This window comes from Blennius ocellaris, assembly GCF_963422515.1.
Source record: "Blennius ocellaris genome assembly, chromosome: 9".
Lineage (NCBI taxonomy): Eukaryota > Metazoa > Chordata > Actinopteri > Blenniiformes > Blenniidae > Blennius > Blennius ocellaris.
In genome coordinates, this window is record NC_137658.1 from 11921066 (window position 1) to 11940436 (window position 19371).

General features: G+C 41.7%; 2 protein-coding genes across 2 annotated transcripts; both read right to left on the reverse strand.

Annotated features, from left to right (window-relative positions):
* Window positions 1-5985: 5985 nt before the first annotated feature.
* On the reverse strand, window positions 5986-11017 carry dok3 (docking protein 3; the record flags this gene model as incomplete). The annotated part of the gene is made up of 5 exons (XM_080501748.1): window positions 10903-11017; window positions 8996-9292; window positions 8499-8586; window positions 7199-7386; window positions 5986-6789 (listed from the first exon to the last, which is right to left on the reverse strand). The coding sequence occupies exons 1-5, from the start codon at window positions 10957-10959 to the stop codon at window positions 5986-5988; spliced, it is 1434 nt and encodes a 477-aa protein (XP_080357874.1). The 5' UTR covers window positions 10960-11017.
* A 283-nt stretch (window positions 11018-11300) lies between these two features.
* Window positions 11301-18978, reverse strand: ddx41 (DEAD (Asp-Glu-Ala-Asp) box polypeptide 41). The gene is made up of 17 exons (XM_080501904.1): window positions 18842-18978; window positions 17830-17925; window positions 16557-16707; window positions 16389-16463; window positions 16188-16248; window positions 15972-16108; window positions 15800-15872; window positions 15564-15717; window positions 15088-15224; window positions 14684-14846; window positions 13844-13975; window positions 13662-13733; window positions 13480-13576; window positions 13108-13257; window positions 12927-12998; window positions 11786-11896; window positions 11301-11646 (listed from the first exon to the last, which is right to left on the reverse strand). The coding sequence occupies exons 1-17, from the start codon at window positions 18866-18868 to the stop codon at window positions 11510-11512; spliced, it is 1845 nt and encodes a 614-aa protein (XP_080358030.1). The 5' UTR covers window positions 18869-18978; the 3' UTR covers window positions 11301-11509.
* Between the last annotated feature and the right edge of the window lie 393 nt (window positions 18979-19371).

Genomic DNA, 19371 nt, shown 5'->3' on the forward strand with positions numbered 1-19371 from the left:
CTTCCCTTTGCCCAAATTAATGAGGCCGCTAATTGTCCTAATTTGCGTGTGAAACCCGGCATTCAGATTTCTCTCTTTGCGCACCAGAACCACCTCCGTAGCTCCGGGTGTGAGGGGATAATTACAGACCAGCTCCTCTCGACATCAAGAGGTGCACTGTTCCCGGTGCATGATAGTGTAAAAAATAATGGAAGCCCTCCATTGTGGGGAAATTAAGGAGTCTTTAATTAAAACACGGCTCCTGTGGGGCGCCGAGAAGGGAAGGGTTTATTCCTGTACCTGTTCGTGGGCACCTATTCATATGCTTCATGTAAGCAGACAGAAGCCTATTCAGTGTGGGATGAATGGGATTGTAGTGGCTGAGTATGTACAGTCCTTTTGAGGGCCATATCAAGTCTTATATAGTCTTGCATTAGTTTATTGAGACCCAAAGTTCTGTTCTAAAATAGGTATTATTTTCAAAAGATATGAAAGATGTGCTGCTGTGCATCTCTGGGACCTTATTATATGTATGATACATTTTATATAGCCCATGTTGTGTTTGGATTGATAGCTGTAAAAAAAAAAAGAGTATAGTTTAAAAAAAACAACTGTATATCTACTTTTTCCATTGCTTGAATGATATCCATGTAAGAAAGTAAGCAATTTAATCATATTGTACTTTTTAATCACAATTAAATGTAATTAATTTAGCTCTTTTGTGCAGATTTAGTGATATGATTGATAGTTTGGCACTGAAGCTGAAAATTATTATTATTATTCATTCACAGAAAAAGGTTGAGGTAAAACAGTTTTCACTTCTTCCCACATCATGATCTGCCATCCAGTCCTGCCTGTTCTGTACTGCTTTATCCAACTTAGGGTTTGTAGTTGACTCCATCCGACCTTGGCACTTTGCGTAAAAGTGTGGTTCAACATGGTCTGGTTAAAAGAGAGAATCACAGTCACATTTACAGCCTATTTTAAATCTGCACAGTGGTTATTGGTTAACACTCTTGCTTATGGTGAGAATATCTTGGGTTTGACTCCAGCTTGGGCCTTTCTGTGTGGAGTTACATGTTCTCAAGCATGACTTTTCTCCAGGTATGTTGCTTTCCTCTAAAACGGTTTGTCTCTGGTCTTTCTGTTTGCCCGGAATAGCTTGTTACCTGTCCGTGGTGTACGAAGAGAATAAATAAAATGCATTCATTTGAGAAGACCTGTAGGGTACCCAAATAAAATGAATGAATGCACAGGGAGAACATGCAAACTCCTCACAGAAAAGGCCACAAGTGTTGGTTCAAACTGGGTATACTTTTTACGACATGGTAAATCTATTAATTCATTGTGGTGCTCACAAACATTTTTCGGGATTGGACTTATTTTTTTGTTTTACTATTTCCATTTCATTTTATTTTTAAGTTAGAATTAATTTATATACTAACTGATGAGATATTAAAACAATATTTTGTGTTGTAATCACTTGAATGAATCTTAATTAACAGAAGAAAGTGGGATATATAGAGAGGTTAGCATGGTATTCCTTTCCAGTTGTTACTCATTCTCCTGAGTTGTGGTTGTCTGGTCTGGAGAATAGCTTTCCCCTGCATGATTGGGTCAGGAAAGACAACATTCACATTAAAACTATTAATTATTTTAATTTCAAGTAGAAATTTTAGAATGTCATTTAAAGAAAGTTCAACAGAGACATATTATTGGTAAAAGTTACACATCAGTATCCCGACTATTGGAAAGAATAGTTATACTTGGCTTGAGACAATGAGTTGTGAGTTGGGGGTCTGACACACAGTGAAAACTCCTGATCTACAGGCAGTTTAGTTTATTATTATTATTATTATTATTATTATTATTATTATTATTATTGTGTGGGTTGGATTTGGAGTTATGTTTGAGACCCCTGATCAAAGTGTTCTCTCTTTCAGTGAGGGTCAGTGGATGTTGACCTGAGAAATGTTCCTCACACCTCCTCCTCCTCCTCCTCTTCTTCTTCTTCTTCTTCTTCCTCCTCCTCTCCCTCACTCCACACCAGATGGGAAGTGTAGCCGCATTTTTTAAAGCCAGCTCTCAGGGTTACAGGCTGTTGCGCTGGCAGTGAGGCTGAAGGAATGAAATATTCATGCAACCCCCTCCCTTAAAAAAAAAAAAAAAAAAAGAATGGACACCCCGGGACAAGGAACGTGCCGATTTATTCAGCTAAGAAGGGCTCATTACACTGCTGGCGGCGAGGCAGGTCACGGTAATTTTCTTTACCAGTGCTCGACCCCGACTGTCACACTCTTACTGAGGGGCGGGCGGGGGCGGGGGGGTTCTGAATGCAAAATTTGTCCAAGTCACCCCCGACACCTCCCAGCGGACAGGTCCCGGTGCTGGAGCTGCTCTTCTGCGGTAATAGACGTTCTAATGAGTGATTAGCGGCTGCGTCACTGTGAACGCGCAGTTGTAGCTGCGCGCGGCATATGGGAGACGTGGGCCGGCGACTCGGAGGTGCGTAAAGCTCGTGCGAGGTGCCAGGGGACACCAGCTGAAAGGCACAGGGACGCAGCCTGCAACAGACATTTGCAGCCTAATTAATCTCCCTTCACTTGGCCTCACTTACAAAACTTCATCTCTGCAACAACAGTTTAAAAGTCAGGGAGGCACTGGCCTCTCTGCACGATTTGGTTCTTCTGTGTGACCAAAGCATTCATAAATCGTACACTTATCAGTTATCAGGACTCTGTAGTAGACAGGTGTGTCTGCAGCCTTGTCTCCCACCTGTTCCTTTTATTATTGTTCTGCAAATAATCCGCAAAGAAAAAAAAAAAGATCAGCAGCTTTTTATTGTTTGTTTGAGAACAAACGTGTGTGCATTTCGCTGCCAGGCTCAAGACCAATTAAGGAGTCGGTTAGTTGCTCATGAGAAAGATATCCTAATTCAATTTCCATGAGATGAAGAAGATGATAATGGTGATGAAGACTTAACGGTTTGTCCTTTTCCACAGCAACATGTCTTTCCTTGTAAAATGTCTTTCTTTTTAGTTTTTGAGAAAGAATATGATTGGATGTTACAACCAGAGCAGCGACTTATTTTCGGGACTGATTTCAGTCTTCAAGATAAATTCATTGTGTATAAAAAAAGAAAAAAATCTTTAGCCATTATTAATGTAACAGACTTTGCAGTTGTAGATGAGGTCTCATGACTTACTTCATAGTAATATTAAGAATATTGTGGGTTTTTTTATTGCCTATGAATTAAAATAATAATATATTTTAGTATAAAACCCATTAGGAAGTTTTACATTAACCAAAGTTACAGTATGAGGGGTGTGAGAGCTGGGTTTCTGTGTGTTGTGTGTGGGGGGTGCAATGTTGTTCAACACCCCAAACTTTGAAAGCTCCTGGTCTGCTTGATTGAAATGTCGAAATATATCATAATAGACATATATTGTTTCACATATTGTGAAACCTCTAATGGAATCGCCTCACACAAGTTGCAGAAGATGGGTATTTGATTTAATTGCGGGAAAGACCAGACATTTGTTGTTTATTCAGCTCACAGGATTATATTAAGTTAAAGTAAATTGACTGTTTAGAAATTGGCACTTGTTACTTAATGGGAAACAATGTAGCCCAGGGAAAAAAAAGGTCATTAGATCATTTACGCCTTCTTCCCACTCACCACTAAAGCTTCTCAAATCTACACTAGTATACAGCATCACGCTTCTAAATGATTAATGCTCTCGGTTCCCCTCTGTGAGGATGACAACAAGGTCGTGATTGAGTTACAATACACAATGGGAGGGAAAAAAGTGGAGCTTTGTGTAATTGTTCCTTGACAGGGTCAGAGGGGATTGTGCGATTGGCTGCTGCCTCCTGAGGCTGCGGGGCTGTCAGGGCTGTCAGAGGGCTGGGAGTGACAACAAGGTGACTTGGCGAAGCTGTATAAATTGTCAGCGCAGTGCAAACATCTCCAGAGGAGAGCGCATCAGCCAAAGTCTTTGGCGCGACCTTTCCCTTGCAGCGCATCACCCCGGGCCTCTTGCTTGCAGTGATGACCGCAAAAGCCGAGCTCTCAGACTGGCCAGACTACCCGGAGGATTTCACTTTGCTCCAGCAGCACAGCTTGTGTCACATCAACTCCAAAACCTGGATTTCCCCAAACGCGATCCGCGCGCTGTCGCGCAGGGATGCGCACGGATCAGCGGACGCGTGCGTCCCACTGGACAAACTTGTGCCAATGAGCAAACTCCGTGACTGCGTGTCTGAGACAAACCTGGCGGAGGCAGAGCCCGGGAGGGCGGCAGACCGGGGCAAGGCGGGTCACGTCGGCCCTCAGAGACACAGGCGCGTCGCGGCCAACGCCAGAGAGAGGAGGAGGATGCACGGCCTCAACAAAGCCTTCGACGAGCTGAGGAGCGTCATCCCCTCTCTGGAAAACGAGAAGAAGTTATCCAAATACGACACGCTGCAAATGGCGCAGATTTACATCACGGAGCTGTCCGAGCTGTTGACCGGCGTGGTTCACCCGGAGAGCAGGAGTCCTGCGGCGGACAAGAGCTCCGACAGGAGGAGTCTGATCCACTCGCTCCTACCTGCGTCCGGAGCGCAGCCTCAGAAGATGCTGCCCGGGGAGCAGCGGGACCCCTCCGCCTCCATCGGCCACCTCATTATACTCGGACCTACATCTGATCTGGAGTCTTCCTCCAACAGCAGTGATGGCGAGTCCTCTCACCTCAGTGACACGGAGGAGAGCCACAGTCACAGAGAGCACAGCCACAGACTTTAATCACTTTCCAAACAACAGCAGATCGCTTCATTATGTGAGACAGTCATCCTGCATACTCCTCTTATCAATAGTGGCTGCTGCTGCTGCAAATGAAAAAAAAATGTATATGTATCTCAAAACACATACTGAGATCTGGAATTGGTTTCTTCCTGAGGCCAGTATGAGCATCATTTAGCCTTTTTATGCACTTTATACATCCAGGGGCGGACCTACAAAGAGTTAATTGTGGCGCTGGGGCACCTAAATGTGATCAAAAATGTTTTATTTCGCTTATAATATTCAACCTCGAAACACTTTTGATTAATGTATTTATTTTCCTAATGTTGCTTTGTTTGGCGAAGATAATTCTTTCTCTTTGGAAAAAGGGGGCATATTATTTCCCAAGGTCACCATTAATACGAGCTTGGACACTTCTGCTTGGTTACACCCTTCTCTGAAACAGGTCACTGGAGTTATAAAGTCATTACAACTTGCACTGCAGTTTTTGCCATGCCAAAGTGAAACATGTCTCTGTCATTCATTATTATTCTATTTTTGCACTGTGAAAAGGCACAGACATATGATCAAATTGAAATCAATAAAGCAATAAGTATAATCTTACACTTCAAATTGTTTCTAGTTTTATTAATTTTGTTTATACAATATAACTCTACACAATGGAAGCTCCGCCCCTGTGTAAATCCTGAACCATTACTAGTGGCATTTCCAGTGTGATTAGAATTGATGTTGGATTGAACAATTATTTTTCTATTTATGTATAGCTCAGGGGTATTTTTATTCAGATTGTTTTTCTACAATAAAGAAATATTTTAAATACCAGTGTGCGTTTTAAATTGATTTTGTATTGGCGAATCGTCGAAACAATCCATGCAGTATTCACATCACAGTTCAGCTTCTGGGTCTTTACAGCTGTTCTTCTATAAACGACGAAGAAGGCAAACCCACATCATGCTGTGCAACTCTTTGAATTAATAGATGAATCAAACATATTGGAGCTCGTGCCTTGTGTAACAACACAGCAGTGAGAAGAGTCCACAGAAAATGTAACCAGATGCACTTTTCATACAACGAGCTGCAATATAACATTCAAACATCTGCATTGCCAAAAAGCCTCACCACATGTTCCCAGTGGGGATTTCACAGAAGCAAAGAGACTAATTACACTTTATGATATTTCATCATGGTTAAGATTGCGCCGACTCTGTCTGTTCACTAGTAGCCTACGGAGAAAATGTGGAGCTGCCCGTTCTGTAGGGAAGCGGTGGCTGGAACTTCGCCAGGTCCTTAGAAATGATTTCTGCCAGCCTGTGTTTAAAACTGCCGGGGGCCTCCGAGGGGGTGACACTGGCAGCCGAGCTGGTGGCCTCCTCTGTCTCCTTCATGTCATCTTCTGCCAGTGCCTGTGTATCGTAGACTGTCTGGACACTGTAATCCACTAGAGGCGAGTGGGAGGTTTGGAGTTTGGGTAGAAGATGGGGGGCAGCTCTATGCACGGGTGGAGTGAGGGGAGAGGGAAGAGGCTGATGCTGTTGAATCGAGGGAGAATTGCCTCTTTTCACATCTGCATAGATGCAATCGGAGAAGTCTGTCTCGGCTCGGGGCGAATCCTTTCCCACCGACGGAGGTGTGGATCTCCTCAAATTATAATAAATGCTGTCGTCCATGTTATCCTGGTTTAGAGACTCAAGGGAGTAACACAGTTCTTCCTCATCCTCATCCTCAATCTCTGCTCTTGCTGCCTCGTTGCTGCTTGAGAGATGCAGATTGACAAGCGACGGCTGCTTTACATTTTCTGAAGGGGCGTCATTAATAGTGGAGTAGTGGCAGTCAGGATCAGCGGAAAGGTCTGGGAGGTCAAGAGGAGACATGGTAGACGATGATCCCCTGTGGAGGCTCACGGGCTTCTCCTCCACCGTACAATGCTCGGATATAGCCTGGAAGATCTCTGCGCTATGCTGGGTGTGGAAGGAGAAGACTCCCTCTCCAGACTCACATCGACGGCCTGCTTCGATGCAGAATCCCCCCTGCAACAAAACACAGCGGCAGATTTACATTCGGAATATATTTGTTGCATGATAAACAAATGAGATGAATATGTGCTCTCATTCCACTTCAGGCTTTGGAGTATTGTTGTTTGCATGTTCTTCCTGTGGGCAAGGCCTTTCCTCTAGCTCCAGCCATTGTGCACCACTAGTCATGATGTTTACTAAAGAGATTTGAAGGCACTGGCGAGCATCTTTAAGCATCTGCTGGCTGTCGCTTCACATTCAATACCCAAACATAGTAGTATAATTCCTTTCTTTTATTTTTGAGCTTGGCCTTGAACTACTTTCCAGCCTGTCAAATAATTTCCTATTCAGCATTTGTGAATAAAAGTGACTATCGTGTTCAGTTTATCAAGACTGTGAGGATGCCGCTCATTCAGTAATTTACCTCAACTTGTCCAAATTTGCGCAGGAGCCTGTAGGGCCAGCGGTAGACCACGTCACTGGTGCTGATGGCGAGCAGCATCACCGCCTCCCTGTTCGGAAAGACCAGATAATCCCCGGACAATTTGCACCTCTTGGATGCCTCTGTGCTCAGAACGGTCACCTGGTAGTGGTTTGGAGGAAGAGTCAAATCTAAACATGAAAGAAACATCACAGCACTCTGAGGTCAGCGCCGCATTAAAGAAGCAGATTTTCCACAAGAGGCCTGAGGAGTAATGTGTTAGGAGAGGACATAAATATACACAAATACATTTTTAGGCTGGTAAAATAAAAAAAAAAAGGCTGATTTAAGGCTCGCCTTCTCCTAATCTCTCCGTGTGACTGGGCTGCCTGAATTGTTCAGAAGTGTAATCCATTAGGAAATAGAAAGAAATGCATTTGTATAAGCCGGGGCTTGCTGACGCTAATACATTCTGGCTTTCATGTGAGAATAAATTAGTAGCTGTAGCTTCCGCTCACATTTAGTGAAAGTTTCTGCAGGAATCCTGAATATATGATGCCGCAACATCTTTTCCTTTGACATAATCCCTTCACCCGCCGAGGTCGTGCACAAGCGGGCCTGAGAGCAATACTGACTCTAATTAATGGCTATTATTTCCTTGTATATAAGTCGTGCTCTCAAAGTTTCCTGCTGATATCTGTGAGCTCAGGGAAATGGTTGCAATGTAATTCGACGGCACGTATAATGTTATTGATCAGACAAGAACACAAATCGCGAGAAAGCCATCTGAACTGTGGACGCCTATTTAAACCCTAATATCTTATCTAAAACTGTGTGACAAATATGAGACTATTTCAATGACTGAAACATGCACCACATCCTGCCATGCTCGCTGCCCTAGTGTCTTTCACCGCGGGTGATTAAAGTTGTGATTGTTTTTATTGCCAGCATTGCCGGGTCATTCGTCTGTTTAATATGAGAGAAATCAGCAAAAACAAAGCCATTATTAAAATGTCATTACCGCTTAATTGCAGCTATTCAAATCATAGACCACACATTTGGAATAAAGAGCATAACAATAAACAAGTTTATCATATTTTATCTTTTTTTGAAGGTTACAAATTGTTCAAATTTAATTTGGTGTGAGGAGCGACAAATCCAAATTTTGTATGGTAAAGGTTGCCGACCTGATGGACCATTGGCAATGGCTCCTGCCTTTGCAGTGATAGTTGTATGCACATGACCAACAAAAGTCTTTAAATAACAGATAAATTGTCTTCCATTGATTTAAGTGCATTACCACCTTTCCATGACGAGTAAAGGTCATTGTCCTCCATGATCAAGCTCGTTCCTTCCTCAAAATTCCCTTTGTCTGATTCTCCAGGATCCTTCTGTAAACACAGTGGCAGAACAAACATTACATGGGGTCTACACCTCGCCCTTATCACTACTTTATGGCTTCAAAATGCTCAGACGGAAAGAAAGAACATATCTTGTGCAAGCACAAGGTTTGGAGAAGTGAAGTGAGAGAAGTTGCAGATACCTCGTTCACTTCCTCATTATGCTATCGGTCAGGTCAGGTTTATTTTCACCTTTCCACAGATTGAAAGAGCAGTGCGGATATATATATACATATACATATTACATATTACATATTACATAGACATAGACATAGACATAGACATAGACATAGACATAGACATAGACATATACATATACATATACATATACATATACATATACATATACGTATACACATAGGGGAAGGAGGGGAAGTTGCAAGACAAGGAGAGATGATACCTGGAAAGCGAGAATGCAGAGGGCGTTCAGCCAGTCCTGGCTCGTGGAAGAGGCTAAAGTGTAGGTGCACTGTGTGGTGATCAGGTAGAAGGCCGTGCACCCAGCAGGACAAGATGCTTTGGGAGCAAAGGTGACACTCAGGCAGTCACTGAGACGCACGACTTTTCTTTCGGACAACTTCTGCCGGCCGACTTTCTTCGATTCAGGATTGCGGTCGGCTGTAGAGCAGAACTCCAGCCGGCCGACTCCAGTGGAGCTGGCTTTAAAAAGAACCATCCATATTTTCCTCCATGTTCTCTGTTGAAGGAGGAGAGAGGGATCGCTAGCGGTTGTAGTAGGACCTAGAATTGTAAATTAAAGGCACCTCTTGACAGCGTCAACTTTAAATTGCACAGACTCAGTCTATTCGCAAATCTCAGTTTGGCTAATTCAGACAAAAGTTTGAAAGAGAAAAGTTTTGTCCAAGTCCAAGAAGATTCTCCTTGTGAGGCGAGAACACAAACCGCATAACCACAGTGCAGCACACACCTACACATCTCTGGCTAAAGGTTATTTTTGACATGACATCTAAACCCCTGATGTTTTAACAGCAGCTGTGGTCTAAATATATTCTTATTAAGACAAGGAGAAACCATTGTAACTAGATTTTAAATCTCTAAAAGTCCCACATCTTTGTTTGCTTTTTAAACAGTTAATTTCTACCTACTCAGTTGCACATTAAAACATTTTTTTTTTAACAAATAAAAAAATATATGACAATCTTTATCATATAATTCCAATATTTATTGCTTAACAGTTGCTCGGCTGTCTGACGACAAATATTAGAGAAACTTATGTTCAGTTTTGGTGTTCCAATAAATCTTCGTTCAAGGGCCAGATGCCGCTTGAAAACATTGTCCTTCATTAAATCATTACATTTACTGAACTGAGAGGAATTTCAATATCAACAAAACAATCACTAACAAGTCCATATTGCTAGATATAGTAGATCTATTCTGATTCTGTCTACTCAGTCATCACTATTTTGAACAAACTGTTAATATAGAACCATCACAAGGTCATGTTATACACCATATTTAGCACAATAAACTCATCTGCATGTCTATGTTCTTGTGACTTAAACTGCTAAAGAAAAAACAAAAACTGTATTGATATTGTTGGAAACAACCTACACGTCGGCAGGCCACATTACATTTAAGTACAAGAGTTAAACTGAAGCACAAACAGATAACCAGCAAAAAAAGTGTATTTTTTTTATTCCGGTCATTCAAGTCTCTAAGTTTTATTTATTACATGCTTGTATTTGTTCACCATAGAGAATGTTGGACCAAGAAAGATAGGAAATATTGTTCATTATAAATTACACTGTATTTGTAACAATCAATGCATGTAATTACATAAACTTGAAAAGTGCAATTTTTTTTTTTTTCACTGCAATTTATCTCTTTTCTATCTTAGACTTACAACACAAACGTTAGTATTTGACATATTTTTGGGTTTATATATAATTTTTTAGCTTATCCCATGAAAAAACTACATCTCCAAATATGTATTTATAAAACTATAGGATCAGAAATGTTGCATATTTTTTTAACTAAAGGTGATACTTATTCAGTCAAGATTTTAATTTGCATTTATTCTAACTTTTCAGTGTAAATGTGGGACTTTGAAAACAATCAACCCTTCAAAGACATTTTCTACATGTATACCAAGTCTCCTCAGTCATGAATCAAGTACAGAAAGAGAATTAGAAAACAAGCCTCCCTCTCTATAACACGAAACGTCGTTCCTTAAGCATCACAAGGAAAGAATGTAGACTTTCAACTTGACAGCAGTCAGAACTAAAATCAAACAGAAAAAAGCCTAAATTACAAGAATGTGCTCTCAATGTCCACATAAAAACTTACTTTTCCAAACTTGGCCCCCTGAAGATACAACATTCCCTCTTTGTAGACGACGTCCATAGTTACCAGCTTGGCGTGTAAGACGCTGCGTCAAACACCCAGTGTGTTTCACCTCGGACAACAACGGGCATTAAAGTGAGATTTCCTGTGAGGTTAGAATAGTAGTTTCGTTTACGTCACCAGCAGCTTTCATTTTATTTTGCAGTGTCCATCTAACCGGCGTAACAGTGAAGATCCATCTCTGATCTGAAACTTGAGAGTTGCAGAAATGAGAGGATGCACAAGTTCCCTTTGCATTATTCTGCTTGTTTTAGCAACTTCCTCACAAAACTGATACCACACCTTCTTTTTTTTTAACCAGAGAACAATGCAAAAGCTCAGTAACAAATATAATGGTTTTATTTACAATTACAGCTTCAGAAACAGCATGTACAAAAACATCATCTGTTAAATGTGAGAACAGTGGAGGGGCAAGGACAAGGTAACAACTAATTTCACCTGCCAGCAAGTTTAGGTGATTCTATTTAAAAAAAAAAAAAAAAGACTTCCGTAGTTCAGTGACATGAAAACCTTTCGTACAGTTTCATCATAACTGCTTCTCTGTTCCTCTTTAAAAGTCCATGGAGCTATGAGCCAGGTAGTCTTTCCGTCCGATGTTGGTGACTTGCTTGGTCTGCATGGCCTCCAACTTGGGGCAGTCGGTGATACGATGTCCCAGACCGCCGCAGAATGTGCAGCCCCTCTCTCCTGTGAACACACAAGGATCAGATAGGTCAGAAAAAGGGTTTTGCTCGGTGAGGGAGACGATCTGATCCGATGAATGTAGGCGGGGAACGATCAGTGGGGGGGGGGACGAGCGGGTGAGGTTGCGTTTGGAATGACTCGCCTCCGATATCCAGCATGGTCTCGTCTCCGGTCTGGAGCACCTGGAGGACGGGGGGAACCTTCTGCTTCGCTTCAACGAGCAGAGCTTTCAGATCCATCAATACGGACTCGTCTATTAGAGGGGAGGTGTGGGGGGGGAAGAAGCAGATAGTCTTTAGCCTGTTCTCATTCAACACAGAAGGAGTATCTTGTCTTCCAGAGCCGAACGGCTGTCTTTGCTGTTGTTGTTAGCCTCTGGTGCAGATAATCGGATATGGTCAGCTGGTTACGTCTGACTGAATATGACTCGTGTGATGTAGCAACGTCAAGCTCGTGTTCGACAAAACCAAGAAGTAGTTGGAGTGAACCTAATCTCTGCAGTCTGAAGGCCAAGTTACATGACTGGAATGTCAGAAATTGGCTGAAGGAGACTTGTACATTCTTGGTGACTGTCCTCATTTAAAATAGTTTACCGTCCTGTACTACTCTACACATTTCTGTCACATTTGAATTAAAAATAAAGCCAGTAATGACGACCAGTCTGAGATCTACTTTTGAAAGGATGTAAAAATAAAGTTACGATAAAAAAAAAAAAAAGTTTGGTACCAGTTCAACAGAAAATACTTTCCAATGAAGATTATTATTATTATTATTATTATTATTATTATAATAACAGAGAAATGAACTACCTCACACTTTGTGTGTACTTTATATGTCATATCTTTGTGAATAACTACATAACTGTAGTGGTTGTAAGACATTCTTCACAATTGTGGTGCTTCTTGTTTTGGATCAAAGTGTTAAGTTTTTTAAAGGTGCAGAGTGACACACTTTTTAAAATCAGACGAGATCCTTTTTGTGTGGCACCACAAGTGATAGTACTTCTACTTCTACAAAGTGGCTGTACTACTGGAACCACTGCACCAGTATCCATTTTAATTAGACTAAAGGTAACATTACTTAACACTTAAAACACATTAAAGAATGTTCAACTGAAACCTCTACAGAATGTATTTCACACCATCATTACAATGCAACTCTTGTGTCATCTTAGTTTACTTCTGTCGCATATTAAATCTGCAGTACAATGACAGTATTACAACTCCTACATATCATTCTCAAATTATTGAATCATTTTCCACTATTGATCGTGGTTTCCTTACCACAGCCTTTGTTGATGAACGTTGTGGCGATACCAGTCTTCCCCGATCTTCCAGTTCTTCCAATTCGATGGACTGAAACACAAACACACACACACACACACAACTGATGAGTTCACTGATTGACAATCTTAATAAAACTACACGCACACAGGTAGTACAGTTACATGACAGAATCTACTACCATAGTTTTCAATCTCTTCGGGCATGTCGTAGTTCACAACATGCTGAATCGCCGGGAAATCCAACCCCTTGGAGGCGACATCCGTGGCCACCAACACGTCTTTCTTCCCTTCTTTAAATGCTTCGATGGCTTTAGTTCGCTCCTCCTGATCTGAAAACAAACCAACAAACGTCCCTCAAACAGAAGTGAACTGTTTGTCTTTCACAATCTATGACATTGAAATTTAAAAGCAGGGTGACATCTAGTGGTAACAATGAGGAACTACAAGACCATTGAAGAGAAACGGAACTGAGGATGAAAGCTTGTCCGAACACACGACTCCCCTCTTCATGCACCGTGACTTTGGATTTGAACCATTATAGACGTGCATACCTTTCCCTCCATGTATGGCCACTGCCTCCACCCCTTTGAGCAGGAGATACTCATGGATGGCATCTACGTCAGCTTTTTTCTCCGCGAAGATCAGCACCTGTCAGAATGAGGAAGGACTTGACACATGTTCGATAAAATGCACTGCAGTTATTTTCAGTGTCATAACAAGTGGAGACACTGACCGGAGGGGGAGTTTTCTGGAGACACTCGAGCAGGTACACCATCTTTGCCTCCTCTTTGACGTACTCTACTTCCTGTACACAAAAATACGTGGCTTAAGAATTTAAGATACAAGTTTGTCTGTAAATCAATCAAAATCTCTATTCCTGAAAACAAAGGTCAACTGCAGGAATGATAAACATACCTGGATGACGTCCAAGCTGGCAGCTCCTGCCCTGCCCACGTTAATAGTGATTGGTTTGACCAGTGCACTCTTGGCAAAATTTTGAATCTTCTTGGGCATAGTGGCACTGAAGAGCAGCGTTTGCCTTTGACCCTGAATGGAAAAAAAATTAAGACGTGGGGATTTCTTTCTTTTTTTTTAAAGCAAAATGTAGATCTGACAACCAAATCCAATGTTTTGTGACTGCGTGTAGCACGTTCCTTTTACAGCAGGGATTAGAAAATCAAACACTGAACTACCTCTGAAAGCATTATGTTACCTCGTCAAACAGATTTCATGGACACACTCAGGAGAATATTTCCAGAAGTAGTAATGAGTACCTGGTGAGAATTAGCTCAACTCGATGGCTACAGGAGGCTTACGTTTTCATTGGGAGTGAGCAGGATGGACAGAAAAGCACAAAAAGACTGCAGAACAAGTGTGGATGTAGAGATGGAGGAGAATTGATGAAGGGAGCGAACACAGACAAAGGAGAGCAAGAGTAAGTACTGCAAGGAATGAATCAAGTCTTGAATAGAGGGCCTATATATATATATATATATATATATATATATGATATATATGAATTTCAGGAGAACTGTCTTCTATCCAAAGAGCAATCGCACTGTTTCATCTGATTGTAGAGAAATAATGCAAATATCGAGCCAATCTGAGTTGGACTTCTGTCTAAATTATTGATAAATCCTGTAGTGCAAAGAGGTGTAAACCATTTCCAGTGTTCTTTCCCAGTTATACAAAAAAAAAAAGAAGCAAAACTCACAGAAAAGTTTTCTTCTGTGTTCTCATGAACCAGCAGCTCACCTTAAAATACGAAAATATGGTTCTGATGTCTTCTTCGAAACCCATGTCAATCATCCGGTCGGCTTCGTCCAGAGTCAGGTAGCGGCATATGTCGAGGCTGACCATCTTCTTCTGCAGCAGGTCCATCAATCTTCCCGGTGTGGCAACCATCATGTGAACACCACTATAACCGCGAGCAGTCGGAGAGAAAACCAAGGCAAAACAAGAAATTACACTCCTCCTATTTCTAAAGATTACAACAAAAAAAAAAGATCTTCCCCACGCTGTCCAAAGGAAATAAACTTCCTTCTTTTGTTCCACTTTACATGATTTGATGTAGCTGTTGAAACTGAAGTTCTGGATGAGAGCCAAATGGGTTTTTTTTTCTTTTCTGTCTATCCACACTGAGTGTTAATCTTACTTACTGTTTTACTGCCTCCATCTGCTCCTTGACAGACATCCCTCCGATGCAGAGAGCGGAGCGCAGCTGAGGAGCGCCTTCCTCCTCCAGCAGCTTGCAGTAATACTCTATGATGCCGTGCGTCTGCCTCGCCAACTCTCTCTGGAGGGAAAAAGAAAAGAAAAGAAAGAGGAGGTAATAAAATCACATCGGCGGAGCATTACGAAGAAAGAAAGTTTCTCACAGCTAATGTCATCATAGCTGAAGGGCAAAATTCAAGAAACTGAACTTTATGCCTCTAATGATCCTCCCTCAGCTTTAAGACTGATTGGCTAAATTCTGCAGGGACTTCCATTAAATCAAATCCTAGAAGGTCAATTTGTCTCTCTTTTCAGAGGATTTAGGTCAGAATCACACACTTGGAAACTAATAAATTGAACTGTGTGATGAATTCCACCCTGTGTCATTATATGACTGCTTTTCTTATCTTGTGCGACATACTGAAGGACAGATGATGAGTCCATACGGTCCCTCTCTCTTGAAGAAAGGCAGCCTTTTCTCCTGCTCCAAGGAGAACATGATGATTGGCAGAGTGAAGACCAAAGTCTTTCCTGATCCAGTGAAGGCGATGCCAATCATGTCTCGACCTGAGAGACTACAGGAAGACAGTGTCAGCTCACGAACTGTTTGTGGTTCACAGTATTCAACAGTGTTTGGATTCTGCGTACTTTACTTACACTGTAGGGATTCCCTGAATCTGAATTGGTGTTGGGTGGACAATGCCCTTCTTCTTCAAACCTTTCAGAATCGCTGAAGACAAATGAAATATTTATTGTTGGTTGTTACTCATGTGGGATGACCAAAGGAAGATAAAATGTATTCTGTGTCTCACACAGACACCAGTGTTACCTGGAGGAAGCTTCATCTCTCTGAAGCTTTTGATTGGAGGAGGAGTGCCGTCCCCATCAACCAGGATGTGATATTTCTTCCTGACGCGCTCGTTCCTGGTGTCCGGCATATTCAGGATGTAACGCGGTGCCTTCCAGCTGAGCGAAAATAGCCAGGTTAAAATCCCCAAAATCTACTTAAAAATGACATTATGCAACTCAGTGAGGGGAAGCTCACCTTGTTTTGATGGGATCATCGTATATGATACCTTTGGCCATTTCCTTCACAGACATTAAAGCTGACAGAGCAGAGTAAAAACAGACAATTGTTTATCTCTGGGTTTTTTTTCTCCCCAAAAATGACATTTTATTTTGTTTGAGCTTAGAAATCTCATCATTCAAGTTGCCCCGACACAAAGTGACAGTGTTTTAAGTTTACCTCTGCCCTCGGCCACGCTCTCGAGAATCTTCTCTTCCTCTTTCAGCTGCTTCTCTTTGGCCGACTCCTTACGAGCTGCACGCACAAACACAAAAAACTGGATGGAACAGAGTAGAACACGGGGGGCGGGGGTGAGGGACTCGTGGAACAGAGAGCAGGACTGGATACCTTCTGCCTTCTCCTTGAGGTGCTGATGCTGATCAAGGAGACTGACGTTGGAACGTGGACCCAGACCCTCGTCCTCCTCTCTCTGCTCCTCCCCGCTGTCTTTCTGGTCGTCATCCACTGCCTTCCCTCTGAGACGCAGCATCTTCTGCAGCTGTGAGGAACATTTGTCGCAAAGTAATCAAGAGTTTCACATGAGACGCATCCGGTGCTGTACGATGGCGAAGTGATTAGTGCTTTAGCATGCAGTGAGAACGTCCCAGGATTGAGACAAGGTTTGACAGAGGGGGTCTGGGGAGTGAAGGCTAGTTCGTGTGATACAACAGAGAAGCTAAAGTTGCTGTGGTCAAATAGGCAGTGGAGTCCCTGCCCCAACATGTCTGTGCCATTTTGGCAGAACAATATCAGGTCATGATATTAACACTGTCCAGAGTGCGTGGCTGCTTTTTGTGGACCGTAGCTCTGTGTTCAACACCATCCTCCTGTACAAACTAGCCTGTGGATCAAGAGCTTCCTGTCTGGTCGCAGTCGGAGGGTGAGAGTGGGCCCACACATATCACCAGCCTTTAACCTCCGTACCGGTTAGTTCCCCCCACCGAGTTCCGCAGCTAAAAGCTACAGTGTGACACTTGAATATTCCAAGACATAGTCATTTCCGATATCATACAGAGAACAAGCAGTGATACAAGTACATTTGATACATCGCCCAGCTCTAACGAGCCTTTATCTTTGTATCAAAATGAGTTGTTATGCTGCTCCCTTGTTCAGTGTTGTATGTGCAGGTTTACATGATAAAGAAATGTTTCGTATCGTATCATATATTTTAAAAGGCTTTAACTTGTAAATCTCAGTGAATTTGATTTAGTTTCTGAGTACAAATCAAACCAACACTTGCATCAGTTGAAAGGAAAGTGTTAATATTTAAATGGGCCCCAGGCCACTTTGTAATGGGAAAATCGGTCCACTAGCTCAAGAAGGTTGAGAACACCTGGATTACAGTATGGGTGTCGGACATTTTTGTGCTTCTTGAAACATGCAGCATGTCAAGCTGCACAAAAGTGTTCTTCACCATAGTGACAAAATGTCGCCACGTGTCATTTCGCGTCACGTGAGTGGGCCTGATGAGTGTGCCAAGTGTCTGAAAAACACAATTTATTCTACTGAATAAAAATAAGTATGGGAATAATAATAAGAAGAAGAAGAACAAGAATAAAAAAGAAATTTCAATAGGGTCCTTGGGCACTTTCAGTGCTCGGACCAGAATAAATTAACTTACCATTTGTTGCTTTCTGATTTTGACGGGAACATATGGGACATAGTCGTCATCCTCCGATCCTTCTGAGCCAGACCTTTCATCGTCCCCGAGGGGTCGCTGTAAAAACACATCAGCGATCTTAATGTACTAAAACTCTCTCTGGAGAAGTCAACATGAAGCCATAATAGCCTGCAGATACAAGCACACTTTTTAAGGACACTAAAATGTATTGTACATGCAGCAAAAAAGGCAGATTGAGAGCTATAACGTGTGCAATGACATAGGAATATTAAAAACACTTTTGGTAGAACATTTTTCCCCCCAAATGTTAGATTTGTATATGCACTCATATTTCGTTTGACTTCTTTAAGATACATCATTGTACAACGCCTCACTATATCTCTTTACTTGCATACTGATTAGGTACTGGAGCGACACAAAAAAATTAAAATGAATGGCGCTGGAAAACGGATCAATCGGGATGCTTGTTAAAAATCCAGGAAACAAAAATCAAAACTACTTTTGTTGGACTACGTCTACTTGTGGAATGCAATTAAAGATTGATTTCAGTTCAATAATATTTGAATAGAAAAATTTTGCATAACCAGGTGAATCAAGGATGACTGGGACTTCTCACATGCATCGTCAATAACACATAGTTTATATTCGTGCAGTTTACATGAAACAAACATTTCACACAAAGTCCCGAGATGGATGCTGGATGAATTTCTTTCTTAACTGATCTTTATAGTTTGTCTGAGTAAAATTTCTCGTTTACAAACGTCACTATAACGCACTGGCTCCGGATGCGGCTTTATATTTAATGTGGCTTTACTTAAAACGAATCATTGCTATACATTAAAGGCACGTACACTAATATACAGATATGTAATTTGAGGTTTTGTAGTTGGTGATTTTTAATGACAAAACTGCGTACTTAAAGTTCATATAGCATGCTAATTTGCTAACTTTAGCTAGCAGGGGCTAGCTTAGCATTGCGAGCGATAGCAACGACAATAAGCAGTAAACCTACCTTTTTCGGCCGACTTTCTGTCTCCATTTTAATATTCGAGTGGTAGCCTTTTAAAATTGTTAGGTACCAGTGAAGTTCACGAGTGGCTAATGTCGACACGGATCATGGAGAGTTTAATGCACATGTTTACAAAGCAGTTAAAACACTGCTGAGCGACGGAACGCGGGAAGGGTCAAACCTGATCCAGGAGTACGTCCCGCAGAGTGCTGGACCAAAAAATGAACACCACACTTGAATTTTGTCCAAACTGTATTGTTTTTAATCTTTCTGAACGAAAGATTTTTCACAGTATCAAAAGTGAATTAAAAAAAAGAAACAAGCCAAACATACACTTGGCCAATATTGGTATAGTATAAATCTACATTCGCAACATTGAGATATCCTTCTCTAACTGAAAAATAACCTGGAAAGCATCAGATATGTTATATTAACATAAAATTCAGCACAGATTCAGGAGCAAAACAAAATCCATCTCATTAAAAGCCAGCTAAAACATTGAAAGTGGTGTAAAAACCCCACAGCCTCTGTAT